At 40.3% G+C, this 26,026-nt stretch overlaps 1 protein-coding gene across 4 annotated transcripts in view; it reads right to left on the reverse strand.

Annotated features, from left to right (window-relative positions):
- PLXDC2 (plexin domain containing 2) overlaps window positions 1-25,751 on the reverse strand; it is a 266,745-nt gene extending 240,994 nt beyond the window's left edge. For all 4 annotated transcript variants that reach the window (XM_030491702.1, XM_030491693.1, XM_030491683.1 and 1 more), the window contains exon 1: window positions 24,932-25,751. In XM_030491702.1, coding sequence (XP_030347562.1) covers window positions 24,932-25,040 — 109 coding nt within the window. In that variant the 5' untranslated portion in view covers window positions 25,041-25,751. The remainder of the gene's footprint in view (window positions 1-24,931) is intronic.
- Window positions 25,752-26,026: the final 275 nt, after the last annotated feature.

The following is a 26,026-nucleotide window of genomic DNA, read 5'->3' on the forward strand; positions in this document are numbered from 1 at the left end:
ACACTGGTCCTTAAATGGATTGTCACATAGCACATTCAGCTGCAGTGAATGTTTTCTCTGTAATTTCTCTTTGAGCATGCAGTCATTGGCATGCAGAAGAATGGACAGCACTTGTCAAACTATGATTACTCCAGAAATTGAAGTACATAAAATAATAACTGATGCAATCAAACGCACATCCAACTATCATTTGCTCGGAACATAGACAAGCGGATAGCAAATGATTCAATTTATAATTAATTCACAGAAAGAAGGAGTAGTTGGAAAAAAACCTATAAAAGTACATTCTTCAGGGCTTGGCAGAAAATAATGACTGAACAAGCATCTCAAAATGAAAATTAATGAATGACAACAAGAGCAGCACATGTGTAATGTGGAGATAGACTGCAAGAAAATTAAACAGGTTGCTTATGGGAAAATAGCCACCTTCTCCACACTTTGCTCAGAAAAAACACATGGCTCCTAATGGAATTCAAGGCTATTATTCAATCAGAAGCTTCTCATGAAGTCAGAAACTGTGAAAGTATGCTTCCAAAAGCAGAGCCCCAGGAGATAATTGAAGCCTTAGAATCACAGCCGTGATTTTCTTGAACACTTATCCCCAGGTTACCTAAAATGAAATCCATCAGACAAGGAGATACAGTGCAGCAACATAAAGGTTACAGTGAGTGAGATGTAAATAAAGAAAGGGGAAGAAAATAAAAAGTACAATCTTTTGGGAAAACTATGTGTGAGTACTTGCACATGCACACATGCAAATTCAGCTTTACTATATAAAACACATACCTGAAAAAAAATTGTATTTTAAGAAATCCTAATTCCCTTTTGAAAGAACTTGATCACTGTTTTCAAGATCACACTCAAGCAGGTTTTCGAAAGAAAACACTGGATAAGAGGGACATGATGTTTATAAATGTTCCAGATGTCACAGTAGTGCCATGTGAACAGTCACGGTCACTGGCTTTAAACTGATGGAGATTTAAATGGAAACCAGACTCACAAAGCAGATCACTGCCTGACAATTCACACATTACAAGTGCCTCACTAAGAACAAGAAATATTTTTATAGAAGTTATAGGGAGGGGAAAAAAAGGTCTTACTGAATTAAAAAATCAATTCATAAATCCTACAATGCCATAGGATCAGAGAGAGAACAAAACAGAACATTTTTCTTCCAAGGGTCAGTACTGAAATTAAATCTGAGTTCTCCTCAGCTACACAACCAGCTTTCAAGAACATCTAGTGCTAAATTAAACTATTAGAAGAGCCTCATATTCCTCATATGAGGAATAGACCCCACTCTGTGTTCCTATTCCAGACGTTAGGAGACAATGGCATGCTAACCTTATTGTTTGCCTTCAAAGTTCCCACAGCACCAAATGAACTTTGTCACTGCTGCTCTGAAGTTAGGGTCAGAGAACAGCAGGGACAGAGATCTGTTTGTACCATTTGCTACTTAGTGCTACATATAACCAGTGCACTCATTAAATGCCTAAAAACGTGTAAAACTTCCACTGTCCAAGTGCTGCAGCCACACAGGCTGATGCAATTTTTGCCTCAAAGAGAATTTAGCCAATGTTCAGTCCCAAGCTAGACAGAATGCATACCGTACATCATAAAGGGATGCAAAACCATCTCTCTCTGCTGCAAGATGCAGCACCAGCAAGGAAGGCTTAGAGAAAGGATTATCAGCCTTGGGTATGGTAATGCAAGCTAGCACAGTCTAATTTATGGCCTAACAAGTGCGCAGAGAGACCCTGAAATAGTGAAGCATTACGAACTACTCTGAGTATCTAAGATCCAGTGGGCAACACAGCCAAATAATAGCAAGAAATCAAATATACTTAATATACTACTGGGTTCTCACAGATAAGTGCCATTAGCTCACACATACTTCATTTTCTAAAAGGTCAATTACAAAAGTCCTCCCACTGAATACAGATTGTGGCTTTTCCTCCAGCTTCTAGAGGGAAAAAATAAAATAGTCTGGACAACTCAGAAATTATAAAAGAAATAAACAAAAAGAAAAGCCAATATTATTATTTCTTAACAAATCCCATGGTTTCTTGAGACTGATGTCACTTAATTTTGGAGTCAGTTGCATGGTAAAGCTTGATTCATGAAGGCAGGGGTACAAGCCTGTTATCACCAGTATTGAAAAAGCCTGAATACTGTACCAGCATGAATCTGTTGCTTGTTCAGTCTATACACTGGAGTAGAAAATATATATTCCAACATCACCAAGGAAAATCTAAAATTCCACATTCCTATTTTCTCCAATTACACTGATAAAAATCACTTTGAAGAATAGGGTAAACTAGTGTCAAGCAAAGCACTGCAGCACTTGCTCTTCATAAAGAGAGGTTTCCAGCCAGAGAAAATTTGACTTCTACATTCATGTCTTTTTTACTGTGTTGGGGTTTTTTTGACACCTGGTGCCCTATAATCAGTGCCTGAATGTTAATAATGCCACGGGATATGATACTGTACCTCTAATCAGTGCTTCAGCAAACCAAATAAGATGACTGAGTCAGAAGCAAGAAAGAAGAATTCAATACCAAACTAACCTGGAGTGGAAGTCTGGGTTCTCAAGTGTTCCCATTACCTAATACATCTTTTCATATGCAGTATAAAAAAAAAAAAAAAAAAAAAAAAAAAAAAAGAATTTAGATGAGGTACTACCAAAAATAAATTCTTAAATCACAATTGTATTTCAAACAATTTCTGCAACTTATGCCTTTTCTGAGAGTCCTAAGGGCAGAAGTGCTCCTAGAGCTTCTCTTTGCATGATAAAGAAATGTGTGAAATTGGTGTTGATGAAGCAGGGTATAAAGCTCTCTTAGCCATCCTTCCCTTTCTTGCTAAAGTCTTTGGATATAGGTCTTTATTTGTATATGGAAAAGCACCAGCAACATAAATACCAACTTGCTTGAATCCTGAAGCCAAAACAACAAAGTCGTGATTTCACTCCCCAGGGTGGAGGCTTCCTTACTATAGAAATCATCCAAATGTATAAAAATTGTCACCACCCTCAAAGACAAAAGGCATAAAGAAGGAAACACTGTTCTCAAAACTGCTGGACACCAAGCACAGAAAACGATTTTCAGTCAGGGTTTCCTGAAAATTGGTTTGGTGACTATCCTGTGGTGATACTGTAGGATAAAATTATTTGTTGCAGTTTTCACTACTTGAAGTCTTTAAGTCATATATCTTTTAAAACACACGTGTATTCAGGGATTAACAATACAACATCAAAGTTGAAAACTCCTAAGGAAGCCTAGGAATTGATACTCTTTCTGTTACTTAGCTGCCCACTACAGAGCTCTTGAGGTTAGTTTGATGATGAGTAGGTGCTTTTGATACAGATATTCCTAAATCTGTATTCCAATTTTTAAACTAGCCTGTGCAGCCCTGTTACCCCTTGGGTACTCTGAAGAAAGACACTGAGATGTTGGACAACAGAAGAGTGGTTTAGTGCTCTTTGTCCCCGGTAAACAGATTTGCAAGACTGAAACAAGTTCCAAGAAACAAAAGCAGAAGAACATACTATCAGCACCTCCAGCAGTAGAGTTACTTTGTTACTCTTCAAGCTTACCACACCAACATGCTTTTGAAGCTACATTTGTTCAGTCTTTCTGAAACAGCTCTTCTGGTCACCAGTTCTACCACTTTCTCAAGATTCTCTTTGCTACTGAACCTTATTTTGAGCCTTTCTGGTTTCTTTTGCCTAAATAACGTTTCAGAAAAGAGAGGAATGGCACAGAGTAAGGAGCTGGGATCTTCTCACTATGTTTCCCAACTTCAAATGCCAGAGCAATTTCCATTGGTCCTTTCAAAGGTTGCTTCCTCTTTTCCTGTCATTGGGTGGGTGCTGAGACATATGTACACACCTTCCCCCCTTTTTTTATTTAATATCCCTAGGTTTTTCTTAATTATGTTAAATTTCTGGATTAGCTTTAAATTAATTTTGTTAGGTAAAAGCCTAACACATAATGATGAAATTTTACTTACCGTTATCACACTAACTTGGTAATGACATATGCATTAGTCACATAATTGAAATTACTTCACCTACAGGAGCCAACACAATCTAAACACAGCGCTTGAGTATAACTTATTTACAGGATTAAGCAATGGGTTGTCTGACGTGCGTGACATGCCTGTATCCCTTCAAGGGAATGCCTAAAGGACTCAAACACAGTGCTATGATGCTTCATTTTCAATCCTCCACTACACAAGGGCCACAGTGGTTTTAAAACCCAATGACTGGCCATCATCTTGATATTTAAAACCACACTGCAAGGTTTGGACAGACTGCAAAGGAGTGCAATGGAGTCGTATAAGTACTTATCACAAGAGTATCATTACAGAAAAACCTGAAGTGACATCTATAGTTAAACAGCCATGCCATAAAGGCTGCGCAGAAACCAGCAGGTTAGACACACAACTGTGATGCTAAGAAACCGCTTGTCTCGGGACTGCTGGAGCAGAAACAGCAAGGTTACAATATAACCCATGCCCACAGACAGCACTGCTGGTGACACTGCAAGCCAAGACTCCCGGACAAAGCGCTGCTGGGATGCTCTCCAGGCAGCAGAAGCTACGGCATTCATTTCTGAGTCCAGCACGCATAATTTAAATATCTTTTCAGATCACGGCAGAAAGGGAACTGCAAGTCCAGAACATGCCAGAAAAAGTGGATTGCCTGTGAGGATGCCTGTTGTTTATATCTCCAGTCACAGACTTCGGGCAACACCCTTCCCTTGCATTGCTCCTGCAGGTGTTTGTCTGTGGAATATTGACTAAACAGCTTTGGAGGGCTCATTCACCATCTCCCAAGATGGACAAAACACTTTTCTCCACAGTATTCCACAACGGGACCTGGAAGGAGCAGTTTAAGTTATGCAGTGGTTACACTGGAGTTAGGACTCCAGCACCCTACAGCCACATGCATCCACTATATAATATTTCATAAATTTTAGGTATGCACTCTTAAGAGAGCTCTTTGACTTTGAAAGGGAAGTACGTTCAGAATGCTCACTCCTTTATTGGTTACCGCTTTTATTTACAACGTAAATTTATTCATGGCCAATGTACAACTGTTTGTTCTTTACCTGAAATATCTCCTCTTCTCTACTTTTTTCTCCCTAAATATATCTATAGAAAGCTATTACATCCTTCCAGACTTTATTTTGTGAGACTAAAGAAATTTATCCTACCTCACAGAGAATAAATTGTCCCTTTTCATCCCAAATGGGCTTCCTCCGCACGTGTTACAATTTGAATGAATCTTTATTGCAAAAATATGATCAGAACTTTATGCAATATTTTATGCTCGGTTATACCACGTACTTCCTTTTCACTGCTGAAGAAGCCAATTCTCATATCTTTTAGCAGCACATTCGCTTTTTCCACATCTGTCTCAGGTTTTTAAGGCCCAGTCTTTCCGCAGTAAGGAGGCAGATGATAAGTTTGTTTGTTTTTTTTTTTTTTTTTAGCTTAGAAGCGGAAATTTTGGCTATCAGTTGCCAAATGTGTGAATTTTAACTTTGTATTATTTCATGTTTCATACTCCACCATCTCCTAATTATTTTTATATGATTTTCTAGTGCTCTTCTGACACAAATTAAAAGGAGTCATCAGTACAATAGCAGAATTTACTGGCATGCTCCCACATTTTATGAGGAAATTTATTATGGAAATACTAAAAGACCAGTCCCAAAGCCAATTTATGAGAATTTCTATTTGCTCAGAGGTAAGCTGCTCCTACATTTAAAGAGTCTTGTCACGATCATTACAATTCTTCAGTTAGTAACCATTTTCCCTAGCTGAACAACTTACATGTGAAGCCATATCAAATGCCTTTGGGAAGAAAAATAAAATAAGACCTACCACAAACCCCTATCACTAAGGAGTAAAATAATAATCTTTTTTTTCTCAAAAACTCAATTGCCTAAATTTAAAAAAAAAAAAAAAACAAAAAAAAACCAAACAAACTAAACAACAAAAAATCACACCAACCAAGAAAAAAAACCCCACAACCAAAACTATAGTAAATCATTATGTTGGTATGTAACTGAAGTTTTAAGATTATTGTTTCAAAACCTGTTCTAAAGCCTAAAAATATAATTGTCTGCACCACTGTTTTTCTCGTTCTGAAAAATGAGATACATGACAAAATGTCATGTACTGCCAAATAAAAACCAGATTATTTCTTTCCTAGAGAAACAACGAAAATCGAAGGGTGAAAAGGTGAAAGCTTTTTCTTTTTTTTTTGAATACATTTTCCTGACTTAGTGAAGTCCTACAAAACCATCTACAAGACAAACAATGCCCCTCTATTAAAATACAGATTGAGCCTGGACTGATATTCAGTTTAGAATGGTTTTGATTTGTGTTATCCTTATGGGGTAGGGAACATCTTTATCAGCCAAAGCTGTTGGATAAAGTTGGATCTTTTTGAGTATCTATGTTTAAAAGGTCTCTTCTTCCAACAAAGTGCTTTGTATAATTTGCTTCAAAATCTCTGGTCCTGCTGAGTTCCTTCTTTACTCACATTTCTCTAGACCTACAATTGAACCTTCTTCAAAAATACATCACTTCAGGTGTCCTAACGAAGAATCCTGAGGAAGTTGGAAATAGTTTGCTAAGGGAGAGCAACAAAGTTGCTTTGCTACTTACAACTGTTTATTGCAAGATTCATTCTTTTCAGCAGATGGAGGGCTGCAGTAAAAGACAGACTCAGAGCTGACGGGGTCATAAAACTCTCAAGAGCAGGAAATTACATAGGCATATCTGCCAATGCGGTCTATTTATGAAAAGTCATTAGGCGTTCCCAGTCTCTTCAGTTCCTGCTTCCCCAAACAAGAGAACAGTATTTTAAGAGCAGTAAACTCAAATAATCTTGTTTTAATTTAAGCTTATTCTTGCTACTTGCTTTTATAAGCTAAGCATATAACTCATGCCAAACATAAAAAGTATCCACCTGCTACAAAGAAAACAATTAGATGCATAAGCAAGTAGGGGATTTTCTCCCTTGAAACTTGATCCTGTAGCCCATGCAGTGTGTTGAGGCAGTAAATACCTACTACAGAATTGATACCACATGACTTGGCTTTTGTTTCAACAAGAGTTTTAGCTCCCAAATCTAATAACCTTTGAAAGCCTTGCATTTTTATGCCAAAGCCATAAGACTCAGGGAGTAGTCATCTGCTTCCCAAGAGCCATGTCACACATCAGTTGACTGGACCACACCGTGGACCCTTTTTCCTCCTGAGCTCCCTGATCCTCACATGCCTTCTTCCTCTTGTGCTCCAGACAGCCACTGTGAGCAGCTGGACCGGGGCAGCTCCACCAGGAACAGCTATAAACCTTTACAGGCAAATTGTTACTGAAGCCACTGGGATTTTTGCCAGAGTAAGGAAAGCAAATTTAGACTAACATCTGTAAGTAAGTGCACAATGATCATCAACACGCAAAGTTGCTTCTATAAGGGCTAGCAAAAAAAAAAAAGTAATCAGAAGAACCTTGATATCCTCATGTAGTCACTTTAATTGAATGCACTATGAGGTACTGTTAGAAACAATATGATGTAATAACAGAAGTGAAAAGTTGAAAAGGAAAAGTAAACTTCAAGAAAAGATAAATACTAGATGCTCTTTGCAATCTTCTATTGATTTATCACTTTTATTTGTACTGAATACAGAAGAAGATTATAAAGTACTGAAAACAGTAATTAAGCTAGGATAAAGAGGGTTTTGCTTTCCTGAATACACCACATTGTATCAATAAACGGAGTGGAACAGACTCCTAGAATAGTAAAATGAATGGTACTTTTGGGAAGTAAACACACCAAGTGCTTGAAATACCATTCTTATTATAAAGACTCTGAAAAACAATGTATAAATAGGCAAATAAACAATGAAGACAAAGAAAACTTACTCTTTTTTTTAGCTGACATAACTGATGTGAGGCCTTGTCTTTAAATATGTGTATGCATACACACAAGCACATATACATGTACTTACACACACCCCTACTATCTATACATTTATATAAGAGGTTACAGATGGATGACAAAATGTCTTGTAATTGGGCACCAGTCAAAATGGGTTCATAAATGTTATCAACATACAAATCCACAACGTCCCACAGTTCCTTCTAAATAGTTCTAATTTATTTTACATCCTTCTGACACAGTTGTAATATTTTACATTTCCTTAAATAATATTTAGCAGCAGGAAACAAAGACAACAAGGATCATAAGACCTGGCAGCCCTTTGTACATACAGCTCAGTGCTTCACAGAGCAACAGCTTCCTCCAGGCCAGTGAGAGCTGCAGAGCTGAGTTCTTCAGGAGTTGATGGGAAATGTTCTTCAAGAAACACATGTTCAAATGCCCTGTGAGTGCATGGGACTATTGATCAGAAGTCATCCTGTCCCAAGACTGACTATTATCTTTTTTATTTACTTTGATTTCAGGACTATATGGCTGGAATTCAATTTGCCCCCAAGTGAAAGACTTACGAAGCTGCAAAACCTCAACATTACTTGGTATTATTAGAAGTGAACAGAAAATAAACTCACCCAAACTAAATGCAAAATATAACCTTCTATACTACATTACCTCGAAGTACTTAAGGAGATTTGGGGCATTTAGATCCCACTGATGTCACTGCTAAATGCCCAAGATGAAGCACTTAGGGAACTGTACAGTAATAGTTACAGAACCGCATGGTGTAACTGTAAGTTAGTTTCATCTTATTAACTAAATCCTCACATTTTCAGTTTTGCCAAGAGGCTTCCAAATGTATTCTGGTCACTGTAAAGTCAAACATTCCAAGCCTAATGGAGCACATGTTTCCTGGAAGTTATTAAGCAAAGGATTAGAAAACTTAATATATTTTCCCTATAAATCTGCTTTAAATATTCCGACAATTGTATATCTTTCAGAATTGAGGCAATAATTTTACTTGATGACTTAATTAAATCTCCAAACCAGATAATTGTTCTTTAGGGAAAAGATAAACATCCAGCTGATGCATTTAATTTATAGCAGACCTTAAAATAAACCATACAGGTCATTAATTTTATATTGCAAAAAGCCTATAAATTAGATTAAATGTTCAGTTGCATATATTGCACATTTCATTGCCTTTTCTTGGTCATCATTTCTTTGGGAACAACTCTTCAACTTGGCATATATTTTTCAAGGTAAATGGAGCTGATGAATGATTTATATATCTATTTCTAGGCTACACACTATACAACAACCTTCAGACCAAGGAAAGAATCCAAAAAGTTATTGTACTGGGCACCACATCCTAAAGAATATGGGCTTCTTCTAGCACTAGGTGTTCAATTTTAGACTACCTGTCCTTCTGGTAGGTCCCAAAGCCAATCTCAGTCATACTATCAAGTCTTTTTTTTTGCTACCTATGAATACATAGAGTAATTCAGTGGAAGTCCAGATATATTTTATGTGTAAGCCAGAAGAAATGTTAGGGAGTCACATGCTTTTTCTTTTGTCCTTGCACACTGAGATAGAGGAACTCATGCTCTTACTGAAATGCATCTGAAAGGAGCATTTGGAAAAATGTCTTAGTAAAGTAACTATGCTTGGGCTATGGCATTTCTCCAGATTTATTCTCTTCTACGGAGATTTCTAGGGCCTTCATTATCTCCGTCACATAAATGCAAGAGATGCTGAACATAAGCTTAGACCCTCCTAGGCCTCCACTTCCCTGACAAGCCTTTTCTCCAGGACAATGCAGAGATCTGCCTGTTCCTTTGGCTTCATGTAACTTCCACTTCTACTTCTTGCTCATTGCATTGAAGGAAAAATTAAAAAGTAAAAAGATTTAAAAAAAGGAGAACAGAATTGCAGGGAGGCTTTTTAAAAATCTAAAAAAGCAAATAATACAATTCGTAACTAAATTAAGAACTTTATATCTTAAGTCTGTAGTTCCATCACTATGAAGCATACAGTTTCTGCTCTGAAGGTTAAACATGAAACCTTTGATTAGAACTGTGACATTTTTCTCATGTACCTACACTAAATTTGTTTTGTGTGATCTTGGCAAGTCATTCAATACTCCAGTGCTCCATTGGTAAAATGAAAATAAATAATAGCAGTTATTAGACATGACAGTTTTGTGGCTAAATCCATCAGTCTTTACAAAGTACTTTAATGTATGGTGATGATGCAACCTATAGAAAAGCTTGTAAATGGTTATTGCAAGATTCAAAGCCATCCATTCTAAATCCACAAATGCCAAGTAAAATACAGCATAAATATCAAGAGGGATGGGAGGGAGAAAAAGCACATGACATGATTTTAAATCATGAAATGCACATGGGATTCCTTGGTGTGTTTGTAGAATGATGCCTATTATTATTCGAATGCCATTTGGCTGGATAAATATGAACAGCAGGAATAGCTATCGTTCAATGAACTTCCTACTAGTACCTTGGCAGGTGGGTGTCAAAATCCCTAAGTGAGTAAGAGCAGAGATGCCTTTTTACTGATAAAAAGAGCAAGTTGAGGGGGATGGGCATCTCTTAACCAGAAACATGTTTTAGGATTCCTGGGAAAGATGAAGACTGAAGCAATTTGCCTTGGCAAACAAAGACAAATGATCTACCATGTCAGTTAACAAGGAAATACAGTCCACAATTGCAGAGGGATGTGCAGTGAGAGCAGAACACATTTATGTTCAGCATCCCATTTATAATGAAGCCATTATATGGGGTTATACCTTAGTGCTTAGTGCTGTGATTTGCAGTGCCACAATGATGGCCAGAGGATACTTTGTCAAGCTACAAGTTAAACCGCTATTGCCACAGTACAGCTGTAAATATACAGAAAATTACCATAGGGCCAAATGAACTCAGCCTGCACTTATCATTGTCATCATTATTCTTTTTTTTTTTCTTCCTTCCCCCTCAGAAAAGCATGTTTATAGAAGCGTATAAGCAATTGGATCTTTGAAGTGCTACAGACCAGAAAGGTCCCACTCTACCTTCCTGGCCTGACCTCCCTACATCCTGCAATGGCTTGCTAAAAGCAGGTGTTCGGGAACGAAAAAGAAAGCATTGCTCATGAATGCCTAGAAGCATAGTCCAGCACAGACCTGGACAAAAAGTCTTTTAATTCCTTAGATATTTTTTACAAGGCAGCCATTGATAAGAGCAGTCACCTGGCAGGGAGATACAGGTTGGGAACCTTTCTTTTCCAGTTTACTTGTCCTATATAATTCAGAAGTTCCTGACATTCCTCAAACTGTGGAATAGACAGTACCTCCTTTCTGTGATTTTCAGGAGCACAGAATCAGAGAAAGTTTTTGGGTTTTGCTTTCGGGTTTTTTTTAAATAATTTTTACTTCTTTTTAAAGGCTGAAAAGAAGCTGAATTAGAATAGAAAATGAAGTATTTTCTCTTAAAAGGACACTGCTTCCCTACCGAGCTTCTGAATATATCCTTTCCTATTTCTGCTCTCTGGCTTCCTATAGAATTAAATTAAAGGAGCAGAATATTTGTTCTCAAAGTAATCTGTTTTTTCTAATCCATATAGATGTTTTGATCTCTTTCCTCTAGACTCCCAGGCTGAATAGCCCTGCAGAATTAATACTGCTGCTGAAATGTATAGAGTGAACTGAATCAGGCCTTTCATTCCTGCCCAGGAAATGTTCTGATAGCTCTCACAGTCAACTCATGGATTCTGCTCTGCTTGCTCCTATTTTTCCCATTTCAAGAGCCTCAAGCACTCTGAAAGCCAATGCATTTCCTTTACTCTTACAATTAAGTAAATTACATTATCACAAATTATAAGTAGATAATACAAATATAAACACCAGCAATGAAACCGCACCCAGAACCTTCCAGCCTCCAAATCCTAAGTACCATTAAGGAGTATAATAAAAACTTTGGGAAATGTACCACCTTTCAGCACCAAGTTAAAAATCACTCCTATTCATTCTCTTCCTAGGAGTGTACAAGCCATGCTTACTGCCCATGGGAAAGTGGTCTCTAGCTGCACTGTGACCAAAGATCGCACACTGCAATATTTCACATACACTAAGGGTTGTTGAGCACAGTGCAGAATTAGAGGTAAGGCTCTGTGGGCTAAAGACTCTTTTCAATTCGACCTGAACTGCTCTTACAGGAGTAAACTGTGGCTGTGTTGAAGTGTGTGAGGGCAAAATTTAACCTCTTTTTTCCTAAATTAAATTATAGATATAAAAGGCCCCATAAACATTGTAGTAACACCTACCAGTGTGTTCTAGCACAAGTCAGTTAGGTGAAGACTTTACATATGCTCTTCTCTTCAAGTACACACTTCAGCTGCATTTTTAAGTGCTGTGCCAAATTGAGACTTGCAAGAGTAGCAACTATTTTTCTTTTTGGAATGAATTTATATGTCTCCTCTCTTTGCCTTCTACTTTATGGAAAACCTCAAAATGGATTTCAATTCTACCTAAAAGTGGAAAAAAAATTTCCCTAGATAGTAAAAAAATAGATTATTGGGAAAAGAGGGCCAGCTGGTTGGCTCTACAACTGTACCAGTATGAGTCTCAAAGAATCCCAAATAATTAGAGAGATGAAGTTAAAGCTGCAATGGATTTATGATTATCAATAAAACACGATTGTGTAGGTGCAAGACATAACCAAACACTGGACAATCTCCCTGGCCACAGAGTTTTTAAATTTCAGTAAGAATGCTGGCTTGGTATGCGCCCCTGCTAAGCTGTGCCATAAAACAGCAGAATAAGGATAAAATAATGAAATTCAAATATAGGCATGGGAGGGTCAAGGCTAAAGCTAAAGGAATTGTTTTTTATTTTGCAGCCTACACTAACTGCAGTAAACTGCAGATAAAGCTAGACACAACTTCCTATCCTGAAGGCCTCACCTTTAGATTACTATGAATTCCTGCCTGGAGAAAAAAACCCGTGATTCATAAACATCTCTGGGTAATCCCTTGAAGCTAACAGCAATTTTGTTTCTGTAAAGAGTAGAACGATAAACCATAAATTTGCATTCAAGAAGTAGCATGTGGTAAGTGTTTACGCTTAAATTTGATGTGAGCTGTGTGTGCTTATTGCTTCTCAAGCTCAGGCCACAATTCAGCCCCTTGGAGACAGATCACAAAATCTAAGCGAATATTTAGCTCGTGCATCTCCTAAATGTGTCTTGCACATCATAAGGAAAAATTAAAAAAAAAGGAAAATAAAATCCCAATGCTCAGTTCTCACAGGAAAATGCAACGTGCATGTATCACAGGACAGATTATTCTCTAGTCTTCTGCTGTTGTCTACTACAACAATACGGGAAGGTGGTAGTCAGTCTTTTCTGCAGGCTGAAAGATCCTTCTCTCCAGAAACTTCCTCAGGATCTGCAGCAATGCTGCAAAATTCATTGCTGTTATTGCAAATAGCCTGGGACTTTTGGACCAACTAAATTCCAAAGCCCAAGATCAGAAAAAAAAAGCTTAAACATCTACAGCTTTTTCAGTCCATCCATCTGTAGGACACGACCTGTATACATTGCTACTGTTAAGCAAACATTTAAGCACAGTTCTAAATAACGGAAGTTTTCTGTAACTGGAGCCTAAGGGTGCAACCCCAAATATTCCAAATCACAAAGTCTGGTTTTGGCTTTCTGTTGGTTTTGTTGTTGTTGTTTTGTTTGCTGCCCTGCAATTATTATTCCAATTATTAGTCAGGAAAAGATAAATTAAATTTCTTTTAAATTAGGTGGGGGGAAGGAGACTCACATACTTTGCAAGCTAAGAATAACAAGTTTTTAAATCCAGCTTTTTAAAGTTATCGCTATTTCTGCAGAACAAACAAAAAACACTACTGGTGATAAAACAGCAGATGCTGAAAAGCACTGATTGATTGTATTAGGAGATCTATCAGTTCTGTTTTCAGCCAGATACTTACTCTACAGGAAACTTCAGCGTGATTTATAGCATCAGAGGCAGAGCATTTTATGTGGACTCTGTATAAATGTGTTATACATGTGTTATACAGCATTTGTCAATAATCTTTCTTCCTAAAAGTTCAAGAAGTTACACTCCCAGTAAAGGCTGCTATCACATTTGTGCAGTAAAATTATAATATTCTACATCTTGCAATGCTCATTTTCTGAGGAGGATACACTTTTTAAACAGTCACAGAATTTAAGTCAGGAGTGCTGGAAACTAATTGTTTTGGAAATCTTTCTTCTGACTACTAATTACTGAATCTGGATTGCCATTCTCAGAGTTTAATTACAGGAAAAATAATTTTGCAGTTTGTGAAACATCATCATTCTCTTCTCTCCAAGAATTCAATAGCAATACCAAGAAGATTTGGACATAAACCTTCCAATTGTCAAAGTGTCAACCAGCAGAAATCTGACCCAATGTTTGTCTATCCTTCAGACACACTTGCGTTTAGAAAATAAACTTATTACATTACACTATAAAATGTGACAGTTTGGGATCTGCCGTCTAAACAGCTGAGACACACCCCTTTCCTGCTGCAAGCCTGAGTGAGGACAGGAACATCAGAAATGGCAAAATCTACAGCAGTCCCAAATTAAGCCTTGTATCTACACTAATCAGAGCCCTTAGTCAGCTTTAATCGGAATTCTTTTTTTCCTGAAAGACACAGCTTATTTGATCAGAGGTCTGATTGAGATTTAAGAGGTTAGGTTAGGGAATTTAAGGATAAGAATGCAGAGACAAATTACAACCCTATCTGGTGATGCAAGGGGAAACTGAGCAGATAAGCGGGCTATTGCATAAAAAAGCAAATCATATACTCTGAAACACATTACATTTTTAACTTTGGCAAGGTAGTCACTTTTTCAAAACCACCTTCCTATTTGGAAAATTAGGATATTACCTTACTTCTGTAAGGTCTTCCAAGAATAATAATACTAATGAATATAAAGTGCACAGCTATAATGATTATGGGAATAACTGAGAAAGCTGTAAGACAAGTACAGCCTGCAAACAGCAATGAAGAAGTAGAGCATACAAACTGACTACTGACAAGTGATGGGAATCAAAAGTCTGCGGTTGAACCTCAGGCAATAGCTAAACAAAGTTAGGAACATAAGCTGGATTCAAGCTTGACACACAGTTGTGACACACTGTTAAAGGATTATAAAATCATAGAATACCAGGTTGAAGGGACCTGAAGGATCATCTAGTCCAACCTTTCTAGGCAAAGCATGACCTAGACTAGACATCCCAGCACCCTGTCCAGCTGAATCTTTAAAGTGTCCAGTGTTAGGGAATCCATCACTTCCGTGGGGAGATTATTCCAGGGAAAAAAAAAATAAAAAAAAAATAAAAAAGAAGAAAGAAAAGCAAACACAAAACCCCAAACAAACAAACAAAACAAGACACACACACAAGAAAAAAAAAATCAAATGAAAAACAGAAGTACAAAGTTTGACCCTGGTATAGCAGACCTGTCAATCCTCAGGCAGCTCAGCTGAGGCAGAGTATAAACCTGCCTCCTTTTAAACACCAGACCACTTTGCAGGATGTATACATGGCTAGCTCGAGTGACTGACAAAAAATAACGGTAGTTCCTTTTCTCTATTCAAACTGTTTACTCTAGGAAGAGCCATTTTGCAGGTCATTTATGCTATTCTAGAAATTGGCTCAGAATTGAAACAAAACCAGTATTTTCCAACTCTGCAATAAATGTTATCATGCATGAAACAAAACAGCGGCTGAAAAGCCAAGTATATTAAGTTAAAAAAAAAAACAAACCAAACAAACAAACAGAAAAACAGGCTAATCAAAATCAGAAAGACAAGCTTTCAAACAAATCAAACTAAAATTAAAACTTCTTTGCTATTGTAGAAATCTAAACTGTTGGCAAATGCCCTCATTATCTTCTGTGACACATTATACTTGAGGCTGCTGCTATTTTACCACATGCTTGAAGTGTTATGTGGAAGAGCATTACCGATGGCTTGCGGTGCATGGGAGCATGTGGAACTGATATCCATAATACAACTGCTTCTCATCCAAGGGAAAGACTTGGTAACCTAGGTAGTCCCTTCTAGATATGCGAGTTCTAGGAAAGAAATTGTTAGGACCACTCACTACTGTTATTAGTATCTTACTTGTACATTGGAAAGATGGAAATGCCTTCAACAGCTTGCAGTATTAGAAGTGAAATGAGAAGGTTTGGGAAGGGTAAATACGTAAATATTAGCAAAACTGGAAGCAATTATGGTTTTTCTTAGCTTGATGTTTAGTAGGCGAAAGACCTCTTCAGTCTTCTGTGGTGGAATGCAAACACGAAAAGCTGTGTAATTCCAGTGTACAATTATATATTTCAATTATTAAGTCTTACATAATTTTCATTAAAAACTAAAAAGCACTGCATTACATACACTTTATTCATAAAAGCTGAATTTTTCTGTAAATGACTAACAGATGTAATAAAAAGTAAATGGAAAACAGAACTGATGATAATCTATAATGGTGATTCACCTTATCAGTTTTCTTTATTTTGAGACTACAACTTAGAGTATGTGTGTGTATAAATATATAGATATAATGTGTGAGTGTGTATATATATGTATATACTTAAATAGGAACCAGTAATAAATTGTGTTGATATTGAGGTCAGGTTTCTGCAATATACCAAATGATAAGCTTCCGGTCCATAAATGCCTTTACTGCAAATAAACCATAAATCTATTATCTTTACAGCAGCTGCAGTCTGGAAAATGTGCTCTTTTAATTTAGTCACCTCATGAATATCATATTAATCAAGAAGGAACCTGAATGAGAAATATGCTATGAAGTGAAAAAAAAAAAATACCTAACTGGATGATCAAGACTACTGTCTTCAGCCATTCCTCCCTTTCCTGTCATCAATAAAAGTAAGGTTTCTACTAGATAAACTCATCTGTTCTTATAGGGCTTACAGTACATAGCCAAATTCTCAACAATGGTAAGTTTCAGTTAGAGATGACTAGAAAATTAATTTCCCAATCTAAATCAAAATTTGTATCTTGCTTAGATTAAGAGCAAACAGTCAATGTTTGCTGTAGGATACGAAATTAAAATTATGTATACATACACACACGCCAACTCCAAAACAAAATGTTTTTCAATTATGTTGATACATCCTAATACAATAATTTTATTCTAAAATATTTTAAATGAGATGTTTTATCACCATCAAAATAAGAAACTCCAAATTACTTGTTTTGACACTTCCCAGTTGAAATATTTAGCAAGAGCATGTCAACTTTGACATAATTTTCCAGTTTCAACTGGTTATTTCTTTGAACATTTTTTACTAAGCCTATATAATACCTGGTAGTATTAAACAGAAGTCAGGTATTCATCAGGGACTGTAGCAACAAGACAAGGAGTAATGGATTTAAACTTAAACAGGGGAAGTTCAGGATAGATATAAGGAAGAAGTTCTTTACTGTGAAGGTGGTGAGGCACTGGAACAGGTTGCCCAGAGAAGTAGTAAGTGCTCCATCCCCGGCAGTATTCAAGGCCAGGCTGGACAGAGCCTCGGACGACATGGTCTAATGTGAGGCATCCCTGCCCGTGGCAGGGGGGTTAGAACCAGATGATTTTAAGGTCCTTTCCAACCCTAACCATTCTGTGATTCTACAACTTTGATTCTACTTTTCCAAAGTTTTTATATTGTTTTAAGAGGATTTATAATGCTCAGAGATTTAAAAATACTACATTTGTTCTCCTCATAATTATAATTTCCCCTCCCCTACCTCTTCCAAAATATAGTATTTTCTCTCTCCCTCTATTTTTCAAATCTCACTTGACTAACGAAAGCAGGTCTGATCCGTTTGACCTAGACCATGGCCACATGAACTACTGAAACAGAGCGAGTGAGGAGGAAGCAACCTCCAAAAGAAGGCAGTAAGGGCAATGAGGAAATGAAGGCTGAAAGAGCCTTGGAACTCTGAAACCTGTCCTGCCACAAAAGGATTCCTAACACAGGGCCTTGGGTTGATATCCCAGAGTGACTGAAGTTGAATTGCAAATGCATATTGTCTGGCTTGCAAATTCAAAAGGAGAGTCACAAACACCCACACAGGAAACCAGAAACATGCAGCTGGAGAATACCATGGAGCAACTGTAGCGATAAAGACTGATGCTGGGTCCCAATTCTCTATGGAGGCCAAGACGGCATTTTCCAATGGATTTTTTAGTTCTACTGCTGACTCATAAAAGAAGAATCTGCATAGTGATGAACTCCCCTCTCTTTAACACGTCACCCTTCAGAAACCGCCTAAGGTACAAAGGATGATACTTGCCTCTCACAATCAGCCTAGTAACAACTCTTGTGAAAAGAAAAGCTGCAATTATTCAGCCCAGATAGAGTGTTGCCATTTAATATTAGCAGAATTTACATTATGACCAAAGGGGGGAAAAAAACCCACAATATAATGCTTGAACAGAAGAAAAAAAATAAATGTGACTGAAAGTGCTTATACCAGAAAAACATCTTGTTCTGCTACTAAATGCAGACGAAACTTCCAACAGAATCGCCCTACTAACAACAGCAGTTAAGGAAAGCTGAACTGGAAACTTTTGCATCCCTGTAACATAAGCAGCCCTTTGACACAATTCAATTACCTCTATAAAGAATAGGACCAGAATTCCTAGCATCAACTGTGAAGTAACATATATTTGAAACAATACCAGAGACCAGGTTAAATGGAAAGGTTTATACATTCCATTTGTGGAACTCTCCCTACTCAAGTCAAGGACTTTTCACACAATAAACCAAAATGGGATAAGTGATGCCCGCCTAAAGTCCAAAAAAGTCACTATGAGAATATCTTAAAAGAAAAAAGACCAAATTATCTGCTTATAATTGGAACCTAGGTGGTGTTCACATTAAAAGATAAAAGTTCTAAACCAAGAACAAAATCTTATTTTAGAAGCCTTATATCATGACATAAGAACTCTAACCAAAGCAGCATTTTAGAAGTCTTTAGCTTGTCTGCAGCCACAGAAAGTGTATGTTAAAATCACATTAAAGCCACATATATCATTGACAAACAAGACACAGAGGCCTCAAGCCAAGAGAGCACTCGAATTCGTGCTTGTATTTTATCTAGCTGTGGAGTTCAAGGTGAACCCTTGTGTACTTAAAGCTACCCACACAGAATGATTCAAGATATCAGGGTAAGACCTTGAAAGGTCACACTGTCCAGCCATTTGCTCCAAGGCAGGAACAGCAGCTGCCTTTCTGGATAGAGTGACGTTTCGGATATGTGTTTATCTAACCTGTTTCAGCAATGAAGACTACTTGTTGATACTCTACTGCCCTCACCTTAAGATTTAGAAGAAAATTCGTTGCTGCAATTTAAATCGTTACTTGTTGTTGAGGACAAGTTAATTCCTTCTTCTTTGCGGAAGCCTTTTACACGCTTGAAGACCCTTACCATGCAATCTCTGAGTTTTATTCTCTCTAGCAGTGTTCTTTCGTTTGTGTTTTGTTTGTTTGTTTTCTTCATGTGATACTCCTCAATTAGTCTACATATTTCCTAAAGTGAAACGGAATATTCCTGCTGGGATCTTACCATTGTTGAGTACAGCAGATGCATCATTCTTGTGATGTCTTGATTTGTATCTCTCTTCATACTAAGCCTTACATTTCTCTTGATGTATCATTCCATCAAGCTATTTACTACTTTTGAAACTGCGTGTTCAACTCAAGTGTCAAGCTTGGCCCTGGATCTGACTTAAGAACCTGATCCATTTGCCCATTTTAGAAGAGAAAAAGGTTGGGCCAAATCCAACTTGAAAACACACTCCTACATGCTGCCTTTTGGTCGACCGAGATGAAAATATTACACAAGCTCTTTCAAACCCAGAATTTACAGGGACGCTTAACACAACTGATTGCTCAATGTTGACAGCAAGGAGTGTTAATTGAAGCTATGTTTATGAGTTGAATGAGGCAAAAGAAAATAGGAGGAAGCGGAGGAAGTGTTCCGTGATGAGGCACAGCACCCAGCACTCACAAACATTACCTCAGGGCAATGTGTTATGCTCATTTGTCAGAAGCCACAAACAAAAACAAAACCCACGTGCACTTAGCATGGCTTCTCTACATACTTCTCCATGGAAAGTAATCTCCTGGGTCGTTTCAATTCCTGCTGCGATTATGCAATTCTACAGTTTAGTAAATATGACATCTGCCAACTGCACTGCATTAACACTCCCAGCTCAGCCCTCATCAAACCTAATAGTTGGATATAATTTCACACTGCTGGCAAGCTTGCTACATTTCCTTGTACTGAACGAGAAATGCTCCTGTCAAATTACCTTTTGTTCTCTCTGTAGAGAGCCCCCAGCACATGCTCACCTTAACTACTGCCTTCTTAAATTGCATCGGCATTCACTTTCCTTAGGAAGCATGAACCACACCGGGAACACATCAGTTACCCCAGCTGCATTCACAAACTGAGAGTCTGTGGTCTCGGTAAGTTTTGAAACTGGGGCTGCTACAGCGCTATCTTTTTGCCAGCACTTTAAAGGCAAAACTGCTCAGTACTTCAGACAGTCCAATGACACCCCAGTGACTTTCATCAAAACCAGAGTCAAATGACACTTTTATTTCTTTTAATATGAAATTTTATCTCCTTTGTGGAGAAAACCAGTAGGATTCAACCAAGCATGTTTCTTGTGCAACAGCTGTCTTTAGCGCAATTCCAAACAAAGCAACTTTCTGTGTACTACTGCACAATAGACCTGCAGGAAACACAAGCTTCAGGTCCAAACCTCCATCTCCTGAGGTCTGTGCAGACACAGGGACCTGCAGCACTGCTCCACCAAAAATGTGCCAAAAAGTCCTTAATGGAAATGCTAACTCACCATAGGTCTGCAACTGTTTTCCTCAGTGGGTCTCTCCTCACTTGACATTATGATTTTCCTCATCTAGCTCTTTCACGTTCTTAGGAGTCTTTTCCTCCAAAGGACACAAACCTCTTGAACTACAAAACTTATTTAGTGGAATCTGGTATTCAGCAAGGCAGTAGATGTTGCCCCAGCATTTTGCTCTAAATGGCCTGTATGTATTGCTAATAAATTGTTGCCCAGAACAAAAGAACTTTTCAAACTATAAAGACTTTTTCCTCATTTTCTACATTTGTTTACAGTGTAGAGAACTGACTTCCCTGTTATTTATCATCAACTCCAAGTTAAGTGTCAAACAAAACCTAGCATCTGAGTCAAGTGTTTGCTGGGTTTTAAGGCATTGTTGCATGAGGATGTAAACTCTCAAGAGGGATATTTACAGTCAAAAAACCCAACTGTCTTCCCCCAAGGGATTTTAAAACCTTCTATGAACTATGAACTATGAGTACTGATCATACTCTAAATTTGTGGAAATAACTTTCTATGAAACTGAATATCTAAGTCAACCTCCTTATAGCCAATTTACCCACTATTTGCTAGCAATATCTCAAACCTTTCAGAGGGAATGACGATGACAAAAAAACACAAACAGTAAAAGGAAGAACCAGGATGGATGAAAGTTAAAAAAATATGACTTTAGAAGGAATTCTTAGTGAATATATGTGATATATATAAATAAGATTTACTCTCAAATGTCACTGGGATTCTCAAACATACTTGTCTCTATCTTGCAGATATCATGGTCAGGAAAAAAAAAAGTAATTTTGAATGCCAAGAATAAAAATTAACTTTCATACATGCTGTCTAATATTGTGTTTCTTTAGATACTTCTAAGATAACAGTTAAAGGTCCTATTGCGTAATGACAAAAGTTTGGTTTCAGTTGTGGGGCTTTTTTTTTTTTTTTTTTAAACAGAGTAAAGGTCAGGCAAAACAGAAAATGTGACTATTTCAGCAGTAGATGAATGCTAGATAAACACTCCCTAATAGTAGTTTATCCCACAAAAATAATTCTACCCCTCTCTGAATGCTGATGCCTGGAGACAGCAGCAGTCCAATGAATAGAAATTATACCAGGATTCTGGAATACGCTTTGACAGAAGAAAAATCGCAATAACTGCCTCCTAATTCTGACTGATGGTGTTTGCAAAAGAACGTAACATTTCCAAGGCTTCTTGTGGAAACACTTCAGCAGCGAGCCCTCACTTAAAACAACTGGGAGCCTTAATTGCGTGAGCTTTCAAAAGACCATGTGCTTCAGTTCAATCAAATCACGTCATAAATGGGTTAGTGTAAAACACGCATACACACAAACCTGATGGTTTAAGAACCTTCAGCCTCGATTTATAGCATTTTTATCAGCAGCACGGAGGCTGCGAGCGGCGCGGCGGAGGGCGGAGGGCGGGCTCCCGGGAAGAGCCGCACGGCGCGGGGGCGCGGGGCCCTGAGCCGATAACAGTAGAGCCGCCGCAGCCGCCCGGCTCGCACCTCGGGCACCCAAACGTGGGGTTTACCAGCACCCAGGGGCAGCCGGGCAGGCTCCCACACGCCTCGGACGCGATCTGGCTGCACTTGATCCCATATGGCTGCACCCGGCAGCGTAATGCTGAGGATCTGGCGAAAAACCGCCCTTGCATTTGGGTTTTTCCCATCTCTGCTGGAATCAGGGCATCTCCCTTTGGTAGCATCCTCCGAAATCCTCTCCTGGTTCCAGCTCTGCCCAGGCATACTAAACGGTTCCATTTCTTGATACTATTACTTCATTCGGTTTCAATCAGGCGTTTTGTAACTGAGTATTCGAAGAATATGTCAGAACAGTCTCCCTTTAAGAATCTGCAGCTACTTCAAAAATTTATTTTTTCACTTTAATTCTCCAAAAGTTCTATCTGAGCTGATCAAAAGGTATGCAGCAGATGTTAAATACAGTAAAACTTTGAAACAGCACTTTTTATCTTGACTCACAGGACCCGAAGTTGAATTTACATAATTATCCTCTTCTTACTTATCACAGTCCCTCACTGCATCCTTTCCAAAGAGCAGGATTAAAAAAAAAAAAAAAAAGGAATTATGAAAACCTGTTACATACAACTCTGATTATGTTAATGACATTTAATTATTGCTGTCATAATACAGACTTTTGAACCAAGAGGGAAGGAAAGTTATAAACAGCTAGCTGTCAAAACTTGACATCAGACTGTCCATCTTATTACTTGAAGAAAACAATCACTTAGTATATTTTTTTCAGAATGCATTAAATATCAAAATAATATTTGCCTGCTTATGAACTCCTGGATATTTCACGTCACATTCAGGGAGGAACAAGACATTAATAAATGATTTACAGATAAGCAAGCTGTTGGTCTATCTTCTATTTAGCACCTCCTGGCGCAGACATTGATGACTACTACAACTTCATAGCCTAAATCAGTGGTGTGCAGTGATTATTTGCCCACTGATAAATCACATTTAATTTAGTCAGCACTAACAATCTTTTCTGAGTACAATGGCTGGAAGATTAATAAACTTTGTGAGCTCAGGCCATGGCCATACAACATTGTAATTTTCTAATCTCACCACCACGCTTTATTTTTCCTCATAACAATAACAAACACCAACATTTCTTGCCTACAGCCCTGAAAGCAGCAACATGAAATCTGCAGCAGTACATGAAAAGTCTCCTCCTGTTTTTTCCCTTTGGCCCCCAGTGATGTGAGCCCCAGCAACCTGCTGAGCTACCTTGTCATTTAGCAATTCCCAAACTCAGCACTAGGCCCCTGCCCAGGAAAATCCCTGCTCTGTTTGGCAAATCATCGCACTGGACATTTCAAAAAACTCCCTAGTCTCTCTTGTTCGGGTCAGGTACACTGTGACCACACGACTCTTCACAATTGTATCCACCCTTTCAGAAAAGGAAGAAGGGGCAGTTCTGTTGCACCAGGAAAGCCAGTGGGCTTGTTTCATCTGATAGTAATCTGGCTGGTATTTCGAACATAAAGGCACTGCTTTTGAAAGATTCTATAAGCTGCTGCAGCAGCAAGGTCCCCTGACACATAAAACCCATGACTTTCCTCACTTGTTCCTTAAATACCCATCTGCAAACACGCTAAGCTTTCCTTTAGCAGCTTTCCCCTTCACAGCACAAGAATGCGGGATACAGAAGGCTTTAGTGATCAAAAGGGAACCCCACGCTGTGGGAAACAGTGGCCAGACAAAAAGCACTACAGGTGCCGGGTGCCGTGAACTAACAGGTGTCTCCGAGAAGACTCTCGTACTATGACAAACAAATTCCGCCCACAGAGTGAACCTCCCGTTCTCAACGACTAGGTACCACGGCCCCGTGGGGCTTCTGCCATTCTCTTTCTCCTTCTCTCCACGTCTGGTTTCCAGGGAAGACTGCAAGCTACCGACTTCCGCGGGGGAGGAGAGTGCCCGCTAGCTCTCCCAGGCAGGATCTACAGGGAAACTTTGCCTCCCCTTCCACGGCTCGCTGCCGGGAGCGCAGCGGGGCCCCGCCGCGGGCAGGCGTGGGGAGGCTGCCGGGGGTGCCTCGGGCTCCCGGGGGCGCCGGTGTTCCCGGCGCTTGAGGGGAGCCCCTCGCCTTAGGGAACAGCCTCGTAAATGGCTGGGAAAGAGGCTCCGGGGACCCCGCGAAGGGGCTGCGGAAGGGAGGCGGCACCGGCTCCCGGTGATCATGGGGCAGATTTATTAAAGGAGGAAAGTCCCAAATTCTCATTAAAATAAAAAATAAAGTAACGGAGACCTCTTTCCGGAGAAGCCGGGACCGCGGTCACTCCGGGCCTCCCCCGGGAGCAGGGGGAGCCGGTCCCCAAACGCCGTTTGCCCTCCCCGGGTACGCGGCCCACGAGCTGCCGGCGGAGCCCGCACCACGCCGGTGCTGCGGGGAAGGTGGCCCGACTTCCGAACCGCACCCCGGCCCTCCCCCGGTTCGGCCAGCCGCGCTGCCCCGGGCCGGCCCCGCCCGACAGGTACCGGCCTCGCTTACCGCGGCTCTGCCTCGGCGCCTCCCCGCCGGCGAGCTGGCAGCGCTCGCTCAGGCACTGGAAAAGTAATAGAAATCCAGCGGCTAGTTTGCTTCTCCGTAGCCTCGCCATAGCACGGAGCCTGCCGACACAACTCTCCCGGGTGCGTGCCGCTCGTCGTCGGTGGTGGGAAAGTCCGGGGGGGGCGGCTGAAAGCAGCCCTAGCAGGCGCTGAGTCGTCCTGTCCTCGGACCAGGTCTCATATAGCGGGCGGCAGGGACGAGCCACCGGGTTGAAGGCGCTGGACCAGGTCTGTGGGGCCGTGAAGGAGGGGGCGCTCCGTCCCCCCAACTTGCACGGCCGCGCCGCTCTCAGTCCAGCGGCATCACCGCTGGGGAAAACAAGCTCAGGCTCGCCTACGAAGTGCCAAACTCTTCCCTCCTCGCAGCCTGCTGATAGATTTTAGGAGAGCCACTGAGATCCTCCCTTCCTGGCTTGCCCCCACCCAGCTCCCTTCCCCCGCAGGGTGAGGTAGGGTGCCTTAGGGACGGAGCCTCCCCTCGGTACACCACTACCGGCAAAACCCCTCCAAGGGAAACGAGCAGGGAAATGTTCCAGCCGTGGCCAGCCCCCCGGGGGGGAGCAGGACCCAGAGGGCGGGCGGATGCGCCGCGGGAAGAGGATGTGCGGACGGCGTGGAGGCAGGCGGAGACGAACAAGTTCTCCTTCTCTTTCGGGGCGGTTTCCGCGGCCGGCGGTCCTAGCGCGGGGCCGAGGGCACCGCGGGAGGCGGGGGCTCCTCGGCCCACAGAGCGCCCTCCGCCACCGTGCGCACCCGCGCTGTCGCCGCCGCCCGCTGCGGAAGGGCGGGCGGGGGGCTCGACTGGGGCCGGATCCCGGCCGCCTCTCTCGCTCTGCCCCCCGCCTCCTCCGCAGGAGCGCGGTGGGGCGCAGGCGCCGGGGCTGCACCGTCTCTCACGGCGGTGGAGCGCTCTCGCAGCCGAGCTGCGCTCCGCGGGTTGCCGCTCAGCCGCGGCGGTGAGCCGCACGGCGGTCCTGGAAGGCGCTGCCTTTCCGGGCGCCCCGCTACAGCGCGGCTCCCCGCCCCCGGGCGCCGG

Source organism: Strigops habroptila, chromosome 1, assembly GCF_004027225.2.
Source record: "Strigops habroptila isolate Jane chromosome 1, bStrHab1.2.pri, whole genome shotgun sequence".
NCBI lineage: Eukaryota > Metazoa > Chordata > Aves > Psittaciformes > Psittacidae > Strigops > Strigops habroptila.